This window comes from Abrus precatorius, unplaced genomic scaffold (genome assembly GCF_003935025.1).
Source record: "Abrus precatorius isolate BTA unplaced genomic scaffold, Abrus_2018 Scaffold8, whole genome shotgun sequence".
In the NCBI taxonomy this organism is placed as follows: Eukaryota; Viridiplantae; Streptophyta; class Magnoliopsida; order Fabales; family Fabaceae; genus Abrus; species Abrus precatorius.
Window position 1 is genome coordinate 23,453,328 of NW_020874428.1, and position 16,702 is coordinate 23,470,029.

The 16,702-nt window shown below is 29.6% G+C and overlaps 2 protein-coding genes and 2 non-coding genes across 7 annotated transcripts; 2 read left to right on the forward strand and 2 right to left on the reverse strand.

Moving 5' to 3' along the window:
- Window positions 1-3,903: 3,903 nt before the first annotated feature.
- On the forward strand, window positions 3,904-3,975 carry TRNAG-UCC. The gene has a single exon. It is a non-coding gene; the product is annotated as a tRNA-Gly (tRNA).
- A 2,035-nt stretch (window positions 3,976-6,010) lies between these two features.
- On the forward strand, window positions 6,011-10,781 carry LOC113847991. Of its 3 annotated transcripts, XM_027477335.1 has the most exons (7): window positions 6,011-6,347; window positions 6,543-6,600; window positions 6,795-6,961; window positions 8,230-8,305; window positions 8,444-8,513; window positions 9,075-9,155; window positions 9,297-9,902. In XM_027477335.1, exons 1-5 carry the CDS (start codon window positions 6,204-6,206, stop codon window positions 8,458-8,460), a joined length of 462 nt encoding a protein of 153 aa, XP_027333136.1. In that variant the 5' UTR covers window positions 6,011-6,203; the 3' UTR covers window positions 8,461-8,513; window positions 9,075-9,155; window positions 9,297-9,902. The 3 variants fall into 3 exon arrangements, with proteins under 3 accessions (XP_027333136.1, XP_027333137.1, XP_027333135.1); XM_027477336.1 differs by lacking the exon at window positions 9,075-9,155 and having other exon boundaries at window positions 9,666-9,902; XM_027477334.1 differs by having other exon boundaries at window positions 8,230-10,781.
- On the reverse strand, window positions 10,550-10,621 carry TRNAD-GUC. Its single transcript has one exon. It is a non-coding gene; the product is annotated as a tRNA-Asp (tRNA).
- A 1,149-nt stretch (window positions 10,782-11,930) lies between the features above and the next one.
- Window positions 11,931-14,889, reverse strand: LOC113847413 (rop guanine nucleotide exchange factor 5-like). Of its 2 annotated transcripts, none has more exons than XM_027476512.1 (8): window positions 14,840-14,889; window positions 14,582-14,767; window positions 14,256-14,392; window positions 13,930-14,084; window positions 13,697-13,771; window positions 13,310-13,600; window positions 12,692-13,048; window positions 11,931-12,404 (listed from the first exon to the last, which is right to left on the reverse strand). In XM_027476512.1, exons 1-8 carry the CDS (start codon window positions 14,887-14,889, stop codon window positions 11,931-11,933), a joined length of 1,725 nt encoding a protein of 574 aa, XP_027332313.1. The 2 variants fall into 2 exon arrangements, with proteins under 2 accessions (XP_027332313.1, XP_027332312.1); XM_027476511.1 differs by having other exon boundaries at window positions 14,256-14,372; window positions 14,577-14,796; window positions 14,827-14,889.
- Window positions 14,890-16,702: the final 1,813 nt, after the last annotated feature.

Consider the following 16,702-nt stretch of genomic DNA (forward strand, 5'->3'; position numbering starts at 1 on the left):
TAAATTGTTTTACACAATAAATAACTTATTTGTAATTGGTCTATTCAATTGTTTAATTTAATTTTAATTATTTTATTTTTTAAATATTAATAATACTACTTTAAAAAAAGCTGAATATTAACTATTTTATTTTATAAAATATTAAATAAGAAGCAATACTTCACTTTTACGACTTTAAATGTTATTAAAACATAAATATATAAAGTCATATTTCTCCCGTACGAATTTTTATTTTATAAAAGATACTTGAAAGTCAAAATCAAAGTAGTATTTTAAATGTTTGCCTTTTTATTTTATTAAAAAAAAAAGTTGGGCATAAAAGTGACTGACAATTTGTTAATTTTTAAATATTTTTATTATAAAGTTAGGTTGAATATAAAATTATAAAGTACATCAATCTTAAAAAAAAATTAAACTAGAGTAGTACCATAAATTTGAATCTTGTCAAAGGTACAATAGTCCAACAAGAAAGGGCTGAACTATGAAGCCAGGCAAACTCTTCTGTATCTATTGATTTTTCAATATGGTGACGTAGTACTTCATTGTATTTGGTTTGGGTTAGGCTCTATTTAAGACATATGGAATGAGTCTCATTCTGTTTATTTAGAAAAAAAAAAAAAAAAATTGAGACTTTGAATAGGATAAGAAAATAAAATTTTAATTTTAATTTTTTAACAAAGAAAGAGGGATGATAAAATTCAAACTTTAATTAATATCAGTGAGAAACTAAAATTTAAGTTACAAACTTAAACTCTAATATCAAGAGACGTCATACATTAAAATGAAACACATATTAACTTCTATGGTGTAAAACAAAAGAAAAATAAACACATAAATAATTGACAGGTGACAACTAATATATTGAGCAACATTAAAAGACTCATGTTTTTACTCAATATTATTTTGACACAGTTGAACTCGTCTATTTTGATAAATTAATTTTTAAATAATATTATTTCAATAAATAATTTTTAGAATTACAATATTGTGATAAAAAAAATTTCAGTGACAGCATACGCGAGGCAAATGTGGCGCGTTGTATTTCATCATTTCTTCACGCCGTTTGCTGATTCAATATATGGGACAAAGGAATCTGAATTTCCATTCTCTACTGTGAAAAAAAACCATTTTCAAGTGCTCATTCTGTCCCCAATTTTGTGGTCACTACTCAAAATGATTTATGCTCTTCATTGGAATTTCTTAGTAAATGTTGTCATGCCTCTTTAACAAGTATTTGAAAGAGTTTATGATTATATTTCTATCTTAATAAATGTAGACATAACCCTGATATGATAAAAATATATATTAAATGACCACTTAATTAAGTCATATTTTAAAACTTATATCATAACAAGTTAAAAGAATATTTTAACAAATTATAGTAAAAAGTTTATTAAAGTAAATTATAAAAAGTTTTGTTAATAGGTGGCTCAGTTTGTCAATGTTTGCCGGCACCGATTTTGTTTTTTTTTTTTTAATCTTTGTAAGCACTGATTTTTTCATTTGGTAGGCACCGAATTGCTACAGTAATTGTTGAAAAACTTTACAAAATTTTGCCTATAAATATCCAATGTAGAAATGATTGACAGACACAAAAATTACGATCTTTTGTATATCAACTTACGGATCGAAGAGAAATTGAGAATATTATTTTTTGTAGCTCTTATTCTACTTGAGAGAGTATTTATTGAAAGAAAAATAAAGTAATTTATTACTCTATCCTCATAATTTTAGAGGACTTATTGTACTCTCCTTTTTACATAGTGGAATAACTTTGCTCGTCGTCGTCTGTGGTTTTTTCTCTGATTTGCAGTTTTTCTCACGTTAAAATCTTGTTTCCATTATTCTCTTCCTTATCTTTATTTCCAATTAAATTCGATCCAATCTTCTGCATTGCATTGATACCCCAACAAGTTTGCATGAGTCATAAGCTATTATCATATACTCTTCTCAAAATTTTCTGGATACCTCCTAAATGTAACTTAAAGGTGGCTTATCCCTATGTTTACTTTCATGTTTCTCTTGTAATTTTTTTCATTCAGTATCATGCATATGGGTGGACGCACATAGTAAGTGTATGTTACTTAACAGTTAAGGTAGTGAAGAGAGTCTAGCTTATCCTCCGAGGTCTCGTGTAATGGTGAATATGGCGAATGGATGAAGATGCAATTGGGAAGCTACTTCCTCCAATGTCCGTGTCATCCATGGAAACACTAAGGATATATATAATCCAAACTTACGTTTAGTTTTTATGTTTCAATCAACAGCAGTATATGTATAACTATGACTACAGATAGAAGAATTGCGCTAGGTTCAGGCTCAAGCACTTCAACTGAGAATTTGTTTAAATATCAAACATTTTATAATAATTTATGTCAACATATCTTAATTTGATTCAAAGTTATTTATCTTACAATGATTAATTGGTAAATAATTGCAATCCCCAAGACCTCATATGTTATCTAACCCTCACGACTAGCTCAATTGTATAATTTGGCATTAATTTAGCCGAAGAATTCTCCATTTCTGATAATTTTTGTTTGGAATTCAACCAAGTTGTACAATGTACACAGTTGAAATCTTTCTTTCATTGAAAATACAAGGAAGCTATAGCAATAAACAATCTTAATAAGATTCTAGGCCAAATAAAATAAAAAAAGAAAACGTCCAAAAGTCTGTTTTCTGTGCGTGCAATGAGTCAATATATATAATGATGTATATATGGTGATACAAATGTTATTAGAAGTATCTATAACTAGTAATGATCGTTCACAACTTTACACACGTTTACTTATCTTTTGGTCAAAATTTTGGAATGAAGTTTTCAATTAGAACATATGAAGTTATTAGCATATCCTTACACTAAAAACGAAGAAGACAATAGAAAAAGAAAAGATAAAAAGAATATGATAAAACAAAATGAGTTATCAGAAAATATATAGGGGGAAAATATCATGAAAATTACATTACTAATTTTGTAATTAATGTATTTCTTTCTCTTCTAGTTCAAATCAAATTTTAAGACACTTCTGCAAATGCCAAAGACCTCTTCCAACGACACTAAACGCTTGGGCTCTCTGACAGCCTCTATCTCTCTCTGACGAAGAGAAATGATTTTTTTGGGGGTTCTCTTTATTGCCAGTTCAGGTTTCAAAATTCCTTCTTCTCTCACTGCTTCTTCATCTTTATCCCATTATTGACAAGAAAGTTAGAAGCTCAAGTCAAATTATTTGTGGGCCAAATTAAATTATTGTTATAGCAGTATTGAAGATGCATACAAAGAGATATTCCCAGACATTTGGAAAACGACCCTGCAAATTGCCATTAGATTCTAGGCATTAAATAGTGGCGCAAACAGAAGATATATAACAAAAATTCTTGCAGTGTGCAAGTTGTTGAAGTTGACAATCAGAAGCATAGATTAACTTGCTACGTCATCTGATATCTGATTTTGTTGATAGTTGACTTGCAGATACAAGCACGGTGCTAATCCCCATGTATGCGGCCAAAATATCTGGGGATGAGAAGACTCCGGAGAGTATTTGAATCTCCCAAACCTCCAAATTCCATTCTTACAAATCTATGATATAACTGTTAAGTTACTATTCACTCATATATATAATTCAAATAAATTTACTAATAATTTCGTTTATTATTATATATTCATACATTAAAGTGTTTGATTCTTTTTTCTTAAATATATTTTTAAAGAAACTCACATTAATAATTAAAAAGTTGCATTGCAAAAATATACACACCTAACTAGACAATCAAATATAACAAAGCATTTAATCCAACGCCATCTCCATTTAAATTATCACGTAAATAAAAGATTTCATGATAAATATAATTTAAAAAATTACGTTATTTAATAAATTAACTTCTATAGGTATTATGTATGTAGCGTCAGTAGTCCAACGGTTAGGATAATTGCCTTCCAAGCAATAGATCCGGGTTCGACTCCCGGCTGACGCAATTATTCAATTTAATCAATGCTTAGCCCAAAATATATATATATATATATATATACTTTTTTAAAGTTACATTTACAAATTAGTTTTTAAAAATTGTATAAAAACATATATTAAATCTTATCCTATTTTTATGTTATCTTTTATTTTATTTAATCTTTATACTCTATTTTAATCTAATAAAAAAATTTATGTTTTAGTCTCCGCATATAATTACATCAGTTTTTTTTTCCATCTTTATATAAAAATATATCAATATTTTTTTAATTTTAATAAATAATAGGCATTGTAGTGTGTGTGGAAATAACTTAGGAATAAAAACATGTTTTGATACTTAGAATTATCTTATAACATCTCAATTTTTAATAAAATTATAATGATATAATACATAATGTATCAGTTAAATGTCATAAAAAGAACTGAACTAAAGACTAATTTGAACTGTTAGTCTAATTTGTTCCTTTTAGTAATCAACTACTGAAAACATTTTTTTTAATAAATGCACAAGTTAAGTTGCGTGCATATAACATGGAAAATTTAAGCAACTTTTAATTCTATCTAACCAATTAATGGAAAGTTTAGTGCTCTTATTAATTTAATGCAAAAAGTACTGTTATCTTGCTTTGGAAGATGCTCCTTCCTATCTAGTTCAGCCTCTCGTAATGTTTTTTGTTTTCAATTATGATAATTGAATATCTAAAAATGAAAATTGTATGTATTATATATGATTTTAACAACTTTTTATATTTACGTATGTTAAAAATATTCTCTAAAGTAAAACAAAAAACACCAAAAGATTCTAGCTACTTTAAATGTACTAAAAATAGTTTGCTTTCGTTTTAGGTTCAGTTAGAAGTTGAATAATATATGCAATTTTTTTTCGTAATTTTCTCTTTATGTTATCTAGATAGACTTAATAATTAGTAACAAATTAATATTATAATTATTATTTGATTATTCAAATTGAATGACTTTTTTTAGGTCTTATAAAATAATTTTAAAAAAATGGAGTATGGCTCCACCAAAATTCCCCCATGCATTTCCTTATCCTTTTTTATCCGAAAGGAACGAGACAGAAGAAGGGAATTGTTTTAGTACAATATGTTCACCATAAATAAAATTCTCCCACATCCCTTTCAATGTATATCTTCCTCCATATATAGCTTCTTTAATTGGTCCCTTTTTATAACCATTCCCATGTGACCTTTTTTTTACAAAATCGATATTTAATTATGAGTAGTTGATTAAAATTATGGAACCTAATTAAAAATAGCATATCATCTAATCATTTTGTTTCTTGGATTTTATCGTCTAATAATTATTTAGGCCATAAATTCGATCCAGTCATTCAACTTTATTGATTCCTTTATTTCCGCATACAAATAATCTTATGAAATGCTCATGCATATCAACTATCAAGTTCAACGCTTTCAAAATAGGTCATATGTTCAGAGTAGTCTAACCTATATTTAGAGTCAAAACAATTTTTAAAATTACATAAAAGAATTTATTAAAACTGTTATTATTTTATTTAAGTCTTATCTTTTAAGTTTCAAAGATATAAAGTTATTTACAAAATCATTGTGGTTAATTTTATGTAGTATTTATTTTTAAATTTTTAAAGTAATATTTTATTTATTCTAATTTTGAAGTTATTCATGCAAAATAACTGGAATTGTTAACAATGTTCCATAAACATTATAACATTAATTAAAAGATATGATAATTAGTATCTTGGTGGCTTTAGTCTATTATAATTTCTATAACTTAAATGATAAAATATATGCATATTTCAATGTTAACCAGCCGAAGTAAGGAATAATGTTTGACGAATCTAAATATGATGGGATAAGTGTGCTGAAACTTGTATATATATGAATTAATATATGTTAAATTAAACCTTATATTTGTAATAAATTAAATATAACGCTTTAGTATAAAAAATTCTCCGCGTGAAGGGGTGGGAATTGAATGAAAGCACATGGGTGAGCATATAATTTGGGGCTTATAAATAGCACACAACACCCTTTACCCTTCCTATACATCTGCTAACTTCACGTGCTCTCCTTTCATCTTTATCTTTTTTGTTGCCCTCTTTCCTTGCAAATTCCATCCAATCCACACCCTTTTCTTCAGTCTTTGGTCGTTAGGGAATACTCATCCAAATAGTAGTTTTTTCGTTGATGACAGAAAATTCTCCAAAAGTCAAAGGTTGCAACATATACTATACAAATGGATAACAACAACAAAAGGCAAGCTGGGGGCTCTTCCACATCAATCATGAATTTCGATCATCTTTTTGGTCCCAAGGACTCTTCTTCTACTCCATCTTCCTCCACCGGTCTCTTTAGCTCCATTTTTCCACCTCCATCATCGGTATGCATCTCCCTCAATTTTTTTTTGTCGTTACTATAGACTTAATTTTGTTTAATTTATAAGAATAAACATACATGGATTCCACTCAATTTTGTGCTGTCCACCCTACATTTTTTAAAAATAAATGAATCAATTTCTTGATTGACACTTAGTAATTAATGGAGTAGTGGTTGTTACTCTTTGTTAACTTGTAAGGTTGGAGGGAGAGAATCAAGAAGGCAAGATGTGGGAAGCAAAAATTTTGGAGCACCAGGTTCGATCAAAACTTCCTCATGCATGCATCTATGCAATATTGATTACTATGACTTGATTATATGACATAGAGCTACTACACCCTCTTCAATTCAGCACATCTCAAATCTTGTCTACATACTGGGAGCATATGGCTTTAAAGAACTTTGAATGTCTGGATTTATTTAGTAATGGTTCAGTTTGGATTCGCTTTAGGAACTCACAACAATAAAGGTGAAAGCAGCAGTCGCATCTGTAACAAGAATGCTAGTACCAATTATCAAAATGAGACAGTGGAGCCCAGCTACTATAGCTCTTCTATCTACTATGGTGGTCAAGAAAATTATTCCCCGAGAAGCAGGACCACTGAACCCCACCATGTTGTAAGTGCCATAATTCTCATCCGTTTCTATGGCCCTTAATTGTTTGACATAAGGATTATGTATTAAAAGGAGACACTTCTTTACATAGAATAATGTGATTTTAAGTTTATTTCCTAAATATCTATCACTTTCTCCAAAAAAACTTCATGCCATTATATATAGTATAACTTCTGGATGATTACTTTAGGTTTAAATATTTGTTTGTCTCTTTTAATAATATCAATTTATATCTAGTTTCTCATTATGAAACAAGATTGTGGACTAAGATATTGTAATATATCACACAGATGCAGTAACGGAGTTTGCCTTATGTTCGAGGGGGCAAACGGAGATATAACATATGATTTATACATCTGATACAAATTAAAGCAATCAATATTTTTGCATGTATTGTAATCTAATTTAATTTATTGAAAGAACAATAAATAAAAATTATAAGTACTAACTAAGAAAAAAAAAATGGGCGGTGCCTGTCCCGCCCCAATAAAGCTCCACCACTGGACGCAGTCTTCAGTCCTTGTCATTCCTATTCCATATGTTTCGTTTGTTTTATTTTGTTTGATATTTTTTCCTTTTAAGTATAATAAACTTCGATTTTTATTCACTTTAAATAATTATGTTATTTTTAAAGAATTTAATTAAAATATAGGAATAGTGTAAAAAATTATATTATTATTCAATCGCAGGTTGCCACATGCATAGTTGTTTTTAATAATAAGTATTTTAAAAATTATATTCAAAGTAATCTTTATGTAGTTAGTGTAAAAATTTTAAGTTTGACAGGATATTAAAATTAAAGTCATTTTTAAAGATCAAATAAAAAAAATTATGATATTTAGAAGATAAAAAAGTAAGCAAGAATAGAAGTTAATAGATAAAATAAATAGAAGCTAATAAATAGATAATATAAAAGAATTATAAGAATTAGATTATAATCTTTAAAAAAATAAGAAATGAAACCATAAATTTATGATGCTCAGAAGAAATAAAAATATATTTAAGTCAACGTTTAAGTTAAAAACTTATACATACAACTTCAAAATAAAAGACCTCGCCCAGATTGATAAACCGAACACATTTGCTCTAAATTTAAATTCCTATTAGATTTGTTTGTTTGAAATATTTATATTTTTTGCTGCATGAAATATATAATATATTTAAAAAATTTCTAGTAATAAGAATATAATGCAAACAGCTGCTTGATTTCATAATGACATATTATAATGATTTCGAAATTAGCTAATGCTTCATACTTTTTCTGTTTGCAGTTCAAGAAAGATAAGGATGATGATGATCCCAACGGTAACGATTCAAACAGCGCTGCAAGAGGGAACTGGTGGCAAGGTAGGAGGAGCAGGACATTGTTGGTGACCAGTAGCTAGAGGAATTAAAATGTCATCTTAGAATATATTACAAGTGAAACACGTACAAATACAATTTACTCACTTTTAGTGCACCTCTATTATTTTTTTATTTTTGCAGGTTCCCTTTATTATTAACATCACACTATGCCCTTGACACGGTATAAAAAACTCAGCTTCCTGCACACCAGGTATCTATTCCTCTCTTCATCTTAGGCTTTGCCTAGATAAATATATAGGATTCAATATACTAACATGAATAATTAATTTTTGGCTCATTCATAAAAGAAATTCAAAACTGATAGAGAGCAGGAGTAAAATTGGAAATATCAAAACAATATATTGAAAGAAAATTAATATAAAAATGAATAAAATTTATTTCTTAATTAAAAACAAATTATACTCTTCAAGTTTTAAAAATATGGAAAGGGGAATATTTGTGCTATAAGTTTTGGTAGACCTCTTTATTTAATATGGTCACAAGTTTAACTGTAGTTTTTTGTTTTTTATTTTTATTTTAGATAGTATATGTTCAATCTAATACGGGGAAGAGAAGAGTAATGGAACTTAAACTTGAAGGACTCACTATTTTAAAATGTCTCATTCAATTTTAGACTGAAGTCCCCTTGCTTGTATAACCTTTGATTTGCTGGTAGTCCATTGATGTATAACTTAATATAAGTCTCACATTTATTAGCTAACATGTCAAAAGATATATATGCTAGAGGGTTTTATTCTAAATTTGTTTAAAGCATTTCAGATGAAGATATCTCTTAAACTTGTACTCCAAACACTCTCTCCTCACTCATGCATGGATCAAGCTTGGGCTACCTGTAAATCTCCAGTTTTGAATTTAGATCATTTTCCGTTGTCAAATATACTCAGTCATAATTTCTGTTAAAAATAATTGTAAAATATTATAAATTTTAATAACCATTGCATATAAAATTGACGGCTATTGATATCTGCTGCAGAGGCAGCAAGCACGGCTACAAAGAATCCGGATCCGCCAGCGTTTGGGAGTCCAAGTTTCTTTAACAAGACCTTCTAAAGAAAATAAAACAGTATAAGTGAATTTTAACTAATAAAAAAATTTGATTCATTTTCGTTCTTATGTATAAACATTTGTTAAGAAAATTATCTAACCTGAACTTATATTTATATTATCCTCATGTCGCACTTACAGCTTAACTTTTTCTTATTTTCTTAGCATGCGAGGCAAAATATAGTAACTTAATTAAACCTAATACCAATACATTATCCTAGAACAACATAGTAATAGCTTATAATCTGTGTTTCGAGTGATTCATGAGCAATTAACGTAACTGAGTCCACTGTTGCAGGATGAAGATCGACCATGGACGCTGTAGTGTACCCTAATTAACTATACGGAAATAAGTGATGGTAGAGTATATATATCGAACCAGTTCAGTAGTCTTTTGACAACTATCGGGTCCTTTTTCAGTCCCGAATATATGGTATAAGCACTCCACGGCAGTAGCTTGGGGCCAAAACTACTACCTGCTTATTCTGTATTTTATTTTATATTTTCATATGAAATAATAAAAGGAGTTTTGTTTTATGATAATGTGTGATCCTTTTCTCTGTTTTTTGGGTGTTCATCCCTCTTGCTATGGCTTACTGCTGTGTATTACTGCTTTCTTTTAACTCTGCTGCGCACACATTATTACTATCTCATGTCGTTTATCAGTATAATTAAAATACTTTTTATAAGGTTTGAATTATTAAATCCAATTCATTTTTAACATGGGAATCAAAGCCTGTCATTTCACCTCTGAATCTATTCATCATTCTCAAATCATATATAATTTATTATTTTATCAAAGTGAGCATATATCCATTATTTTATCCTAGGTTTGAAATTTAATTTCCCGGATTTCATCTAATCTTGCTCAATTATATAATCCAAGTTATTGACTGTAGATTGACCATGCATACAATGCGACACAAACTTTATGAAAGTTATAATTCACATTATCCATTAGTTCAAACCATTTATGTTGACTTGTCCGTAGTCACATTACTCCCCAGTCCCAGTCTTCATCTTTCAAGAGTAATTAGGCCCCCACACAATGGCGAAATGGTTAAGAGTTTGATTAAGAGTATTTAAAACGTATTATCACAAACCTTCCACACTTGTAAATTATTCACATCTCAGTTGACACATTTTCAAAAACTGAAAATTAAAATGAAAAAAAGGTAAAAGCGCCGTTGCCGGGGATCGAACCCGGGTCGTCCGCGTGACAGGCGGAAATACTTACCACTATACTACAACGACTGCTGTGAAAGGTTAATAAATTATTATCTAACTGAACAATGTTATGATAAATAATATTTTTTTAACATTTGAATTGAACTTATTTTAATTTATTTTTAAAATGTATACTTTTGTGAAGAATTAATATATATTTTATTTTCATTCACTTTAGCATAAATGAGCCAATTAAATATAGTTTTTTCTTTTCGTACAGCTCTTAACATCATTGATAGAGTATCCTTCTTTTTCAACTTTAGAATTTAAAAATTAAATTAAATTTTAGTTAAAGTTCTAAAACTAGAAACACAAATGTTGACAAAATTATTTCTTCTTTAAAAACCATAAAATTAGGAATAAGGTATTTGAAATTAGCTACTATTATTATCAAGAGTTTCAGAGAAAAATATCCAATGAATATTTGTTCATGGTTAAGGTACAATGGTACATATTTACGTTAAAATAAATTAAATTATAACATAATTTTAAGAAAGAAGAGTAAAATTTTAAAAACAAATAAAATTCAACTAAAATTATTTTTTTAAAAATAAAAAGAACTCTTAAAAGCAGAAAAGATATGTACTTTACCCAAAATCAGGGTCCCGTAAATGGTAAGTCAAGTGAGACTAATGTCTTGAGCCTCAAATTTTTAACATGCTTGACTATTCAATAATAATAATAATAATAATTAATATTAATTCACCTGCAGTGTACACTGTCTCAGCTTTTTTTAAAAAGTCGTTTTTTTAACTTCTCACTATTGAGAAGAGCTCTATTATTTTCAAAAGTTAACTTTTCTTTTGTCACCTCCTTAATGCACTTTTTATTTTTTAAATCATCTATTTTTTATTAGATCGACTTATTTCTTCCATTGAGACTCAATTTAAACATAAATTTGTAAACATCGCCCTGCCCAAATTTTTGTTGCCACCGCTCCAAGTGATGTTTACAACTACATGCACTAATTGTTTTATTTATATAAATGACGAATTGCATAGTATTAGGCAACAATTTATCAAAAATTGGTCTGACCAAAACAGTTTTAATTCTTAACAAAAATGATACAAAAACAGCTGTGAGGTCAAGTCTTCTTCAAATTGGCATTGAAGGAAAAGCCCAAAGAGAATACAATATGAAGTACACAATTTGAAGGAATAGCCAGTACACAGAACATGTCCTCTAAATACAAACTATTAGATCATCGATCTTACTCTCAACACAATATTCCAATTAAACTGATCCATGTCAGATTCTATACTAGTAAATGGTACTAAGAAACACTCAGTTATAAAGCCATAAAATGTTTACAATTTTTTCTGTTCCTAGTAATCCATCATTTTATCTTGCCTTTCACGGCATGTGATTCCTTCTGACGTTGTTCTGGCTGTTGTGTTTTATTGCCACTTGGGTTTGAACTATTCACCTCACTTGAATTGCTAAAAAAATTTATTTCTTTAGTCTCTACTCCAAGATAATTTGACAACACTCTTCTCACTCCAAAGCCACGACGTTGAGGTTTTATGTTGTTGTTGTTGTTGATAGGAGTTCTCTCTCCCCTCATAGGACTAATCAGTGGCGCAGGTGAAAGTTTAGGTGTGGCAACGGATGCTTTGTGAGGAGTGCCTGAGACAGACACTTTCAAAGGATGTGAAAGCTGCTGTTGAGAAACCATTGGAACCAAAGGAAACCTATCTGAATGCTTAGTCAACTCATCCACATATAGCAAATCATCTATGCGAGCCACAATGTTAAATGCCATGCTCTCCAAAACTCTTGAATAGCTCTCTAGTATGGATTTTCCAACATCCTGAATGTTCGAAACGAAATGTGTCAATGTGAAATGCTCTAAGAGAAATTATTGCAAATTACATGAAAATAAAACGGTTTCTATTACGTGTCTAAGAGTATACAATAACAACTTATACATGTATAATAATTTTTTTATTGAAAACCACAATATGTATTGTAGAATTCGATGGATAACATTAAATGCTACAATTTTTAATAAATATTTGCTATTTATTAATTTTTTACTTTGTGTCCTTGAACATACTTTAAAAAAACTGAATAAACAAAGAGAAGCATGGAAGGAACCTTGTTGCACTGGATCTTGCTGGTATCCAAGGTAGTTTGAGTTAAACCAGGGAACCGTTGCTTCAATGAAAGTAGAATATTTTCAGCTCTTTCTGCCAGTAATTCTCTCTTATCTCCATCAGCCATAAAATCCTTGACGATTTCCCATGATGACCTTGTGGTTGAACGATTAGGATTAGGTGGGGGTCTAGAGTGAGATCTTCTACGCCACACATATATTGAAGCTTCCACACGGTTTGCAATCTCTAGTGCAACATGCTCAGAGGAGAGTTCAAGGCAATCTAGCAAGCACTCTGGAGAGAATTGTTCTGATGTGATGTAACGGTAAATAAAATCCCCCAAGCAAGTTCTGCCATTCTGAAAGTTCAGAATTGCACCAAATATGTTAGACTTGGAAGGCATCTTTGTGAAAACCCAATTGAAAATTCAACACAATGTCACACAAGTACACATACATTTTAGAAGAAAGATACGAATTTGCTTATTGAGCTTATGATGCAGCGAAGTTAGTAGTTACATATACATGCTATGAGTGTCTATGATCAATACCATATACTATTTTGAGCATTTGTTTTAATCATATGTGGACATAACATCTATTTATGTGAGAAATAATACCTTAGGAAGGGTTTCCAAGTAAGACTCAGGTACTTCCATTTCAGCTAAAGCATTGTTGTTGATGGCCATGGCTGCTTTTAGTATTTGGTTTGCACATTCTCTTGTGTGATTCAACTGCTTTCTTGAGTTCTCATTGAGGCCGGCAGGGGGAACACGAGGTACAGGAAGCCACCATTTCTCCTCTTGCCGCTGAATTTTTTTGCAAAAGGAAGCCGAACTATCTGAATCTTGGGCTACAATTCCTTGGTCAACATACCAAAACTCCATATCTGTGCAACTATCTAAAATTTCCTGGTAAAGAGAAAGTTGTTTGTAAGCCTGAAAATGGTTTCTCTACTAATTAATGGTCTACTTGCACACCATGAAAGAATAAGATCCAACACTTACAAGAAGCATGTTGTCAAGTTTACGCAAAGCTGGAAGATTGATAAAAAGATCTGACCTTGGCCTGCAAGTCATTACCTTCAAAAATGAATGTACCATATTAGAAACATCATAACTCTAATGCCTCAGTTAATTATAACTTCAAAGCATGGTAGACACTAGAGAACTTAGCCCAGTTATTATTATTTAGTGAAAAGAAAATTGAAGTCATAGATGAGGACTCAATCAAATTATACCTCGAGTTTACTTCCATCTGGAAATGTTTGCCAAGAAGGTATTAACTCAACAATGTGATCACTAACGCTTAGAAGCCATTCCATCTCTCTCCGCCACATTGCTTTCTTTTCACAAGGCAGAGGTTCTAGTCTCCATAATTGCCCAAATACAGTGGCTACATGATACATGAAATCCAAATTGAAAAATAAAAATGATATTGCAATAACATTAAAATTAAAATTCAAGCCAAAACAGAAAATTTGAAAAACTACGCCAATGCAGAAAAGGTTACAATTTCTCAACACAGCATGAGCCTATATCACTATGTGTTACAAAGAAAGCATACCGCACAGATTAGTAATAGCATTTGAGATAGCCAAAGCAGCACAAACTCCTTTTCCTGATCCTGACATGTCTTCACCAAGCAATAATTTTGCAAACCTTTCCTTCATCGCATCAACTCCTGATCCAACAATATTTCCACTAATTAAACAACAACCAAATAAATATTAATAACTAAACCCACTAAAAATTTAATTTATTGATAAAAAAAAAAACACTAATAGTCTCTTTTTCCAAAGCTTCATAGAAGCATCGAGACACAGAGCCTTATAAAGATGATATCGCTCTACTCCATCCATTTTCTAGTCCTGAAAGCAGAACATACCTGACATTTTTGAACTGATACTGACAAATTTGGTGTCTTCCAAGTGAGAAACAGGTTCATTTTCTTTTTCATCTGATTTGCGGCATTTGGAGATTGTAGCCTTCCGAATAGGCCATCCAAGAGGAGGAGGAGAAGAGGCTTTTAGTTCTCGAGTCAAATTCAAGGAACAAGACCCACTAGAACTGGTTTCTCTGGACTCGACACAGGAACCAGTGAAGAACTTGTTCCTAGCTCCTTCATCGGCAGAAACAGAAGAACGAAACCCATCACTTTTCTTCTGAAAGCTCTCACCCTTGTTGCATAAAGTCTCCATCTTGCACAACTTTTTCTCAACAGCAAAGCTTAAGGTGATTCACTCTCATTCAACACGTCCCAGCATAGCGACAGTTACACTTACAGGTTCAGGCGTAACAGAGAACATGTTTGAAAAACAGAAGGAAGCTGTGAGGTGGGTTTTATAGATTATCGTGTATGAAGGGACAGAACATCACGTAAAAGACGAGGGAATGGAGAAGAACATCATGGCTTTTTCCGAAAAGGGTTGCGACACTGGACACTTATTTCTCTCTCTGTGAGTGTTGTGTTGTGTTCCAATTCCGAATCGAAATTGAAGTGTCAAATGCCACATGCCATACCAACGTCTCTCTGGCTTTCGCTCTCAGACTAAATCAAATTTCTGGTTCGGTTCAAAATAATAATAAACAAATTAAGCTCGGAAGCTGTGTCTGTAGGGGCCTGTTTGATTGAGTTTGACCTTTTCCTTCTCTCACATTATTTATCATTAGCTCATAATTAATTTGGTATTGCAAGTGCAGGTTTTGGAGTTTTTATTCTGGAATAATCGTTTTTTTTTATTTAATTTGTTATAATCAATTTTGAGAGAAATTATATAAAAATAAGTAATTTTTTGAAAATAAATTCGTAATATAAACATACTAAGCTTTATTTTAGGAAAAGGTAATTATATTTTCTCCATGTGATGGTTACAAATATTACCTTATCATTTCTTCAATTTAAAAATATTATAATCCCCTCTCCTAAAAAAATTAAAACGTCTCACGTCTTAATATATTTTATGTTTTTGTTAAAACATTATGAAACATCATTTTTACATTTTTTTTTTTTTGTTAAAATATCCTTTCTAATAAATTTTATATTTTTGTCAGAATTTTAAAAAAATAATGAGCTCAATTCTTCAAGAAAGAGTAAACATTTGCTATTGTTATAAAATTTTTAAAGGTTTATTTCAGTATTAAATAATGAAAATAAAATTAGATAAATCATCATCGTAGCAGAAACGTAAAAAGTGTAAATGGCTTGCAATTTTAACACCTTCAAAAAAAGAAAGATAGAACAAAAAAACATTAATTATTAGAACATGTAAATGAAAATTAGACTGAGTAAAAGATAAATTAGCAAATGTAAAGTAATATTATATATTAATATTAAATTAAAAATATTAAAATATTCAAAAAAATCTTTAATGTGTAATGTCAAATAAACTAAATAATATATTTTATAAAAAATGGTGTAATATTTGTTTTTTTAAGAGAGGAGAGTGTATTTTACTCTTTATGAAATCATAATTCATAAGAAAATAATTCATTTAAAACATAAGTCGAATTAAATGCTTTAATTAGTTTATTACATACTTAAATAATTTATAATTAAAACTTTTAAGAGCTTGAGTGTTAAAAAATAAAGTTTTTTATTAAATAAAGTAGTTTAATTATTTTAGTTAAAAGTTTAAGTTCACCCACAACTCAAATATCTTTTATTATTTACTTTTTTCCTCTTTGTTAATATCTCTTTTAGTGTTAAATTTATTTTTGTTTGGACTATAAATATCTTTTCATACTTGTTTTTTATTATTTTTTACATGATCATTAAGTATCATAATTTAATAAAATGAAACATTAATATTACATGATTATTAAATACTAGCAAAATTAGAATAGGTGATATTTCAAAATAACAAGTATATAGTTATAGACAGTACATTTAGAATCTTTCTTCATCTTCCTTTCTTTTTCTTCTTCTTTTTTTTCCCTTCAATCCGCTGTTCTCTCTTACTTACAAAATTTCATTTCTATAAATAAGGTTATTCAAATATTGATTGTAACAAA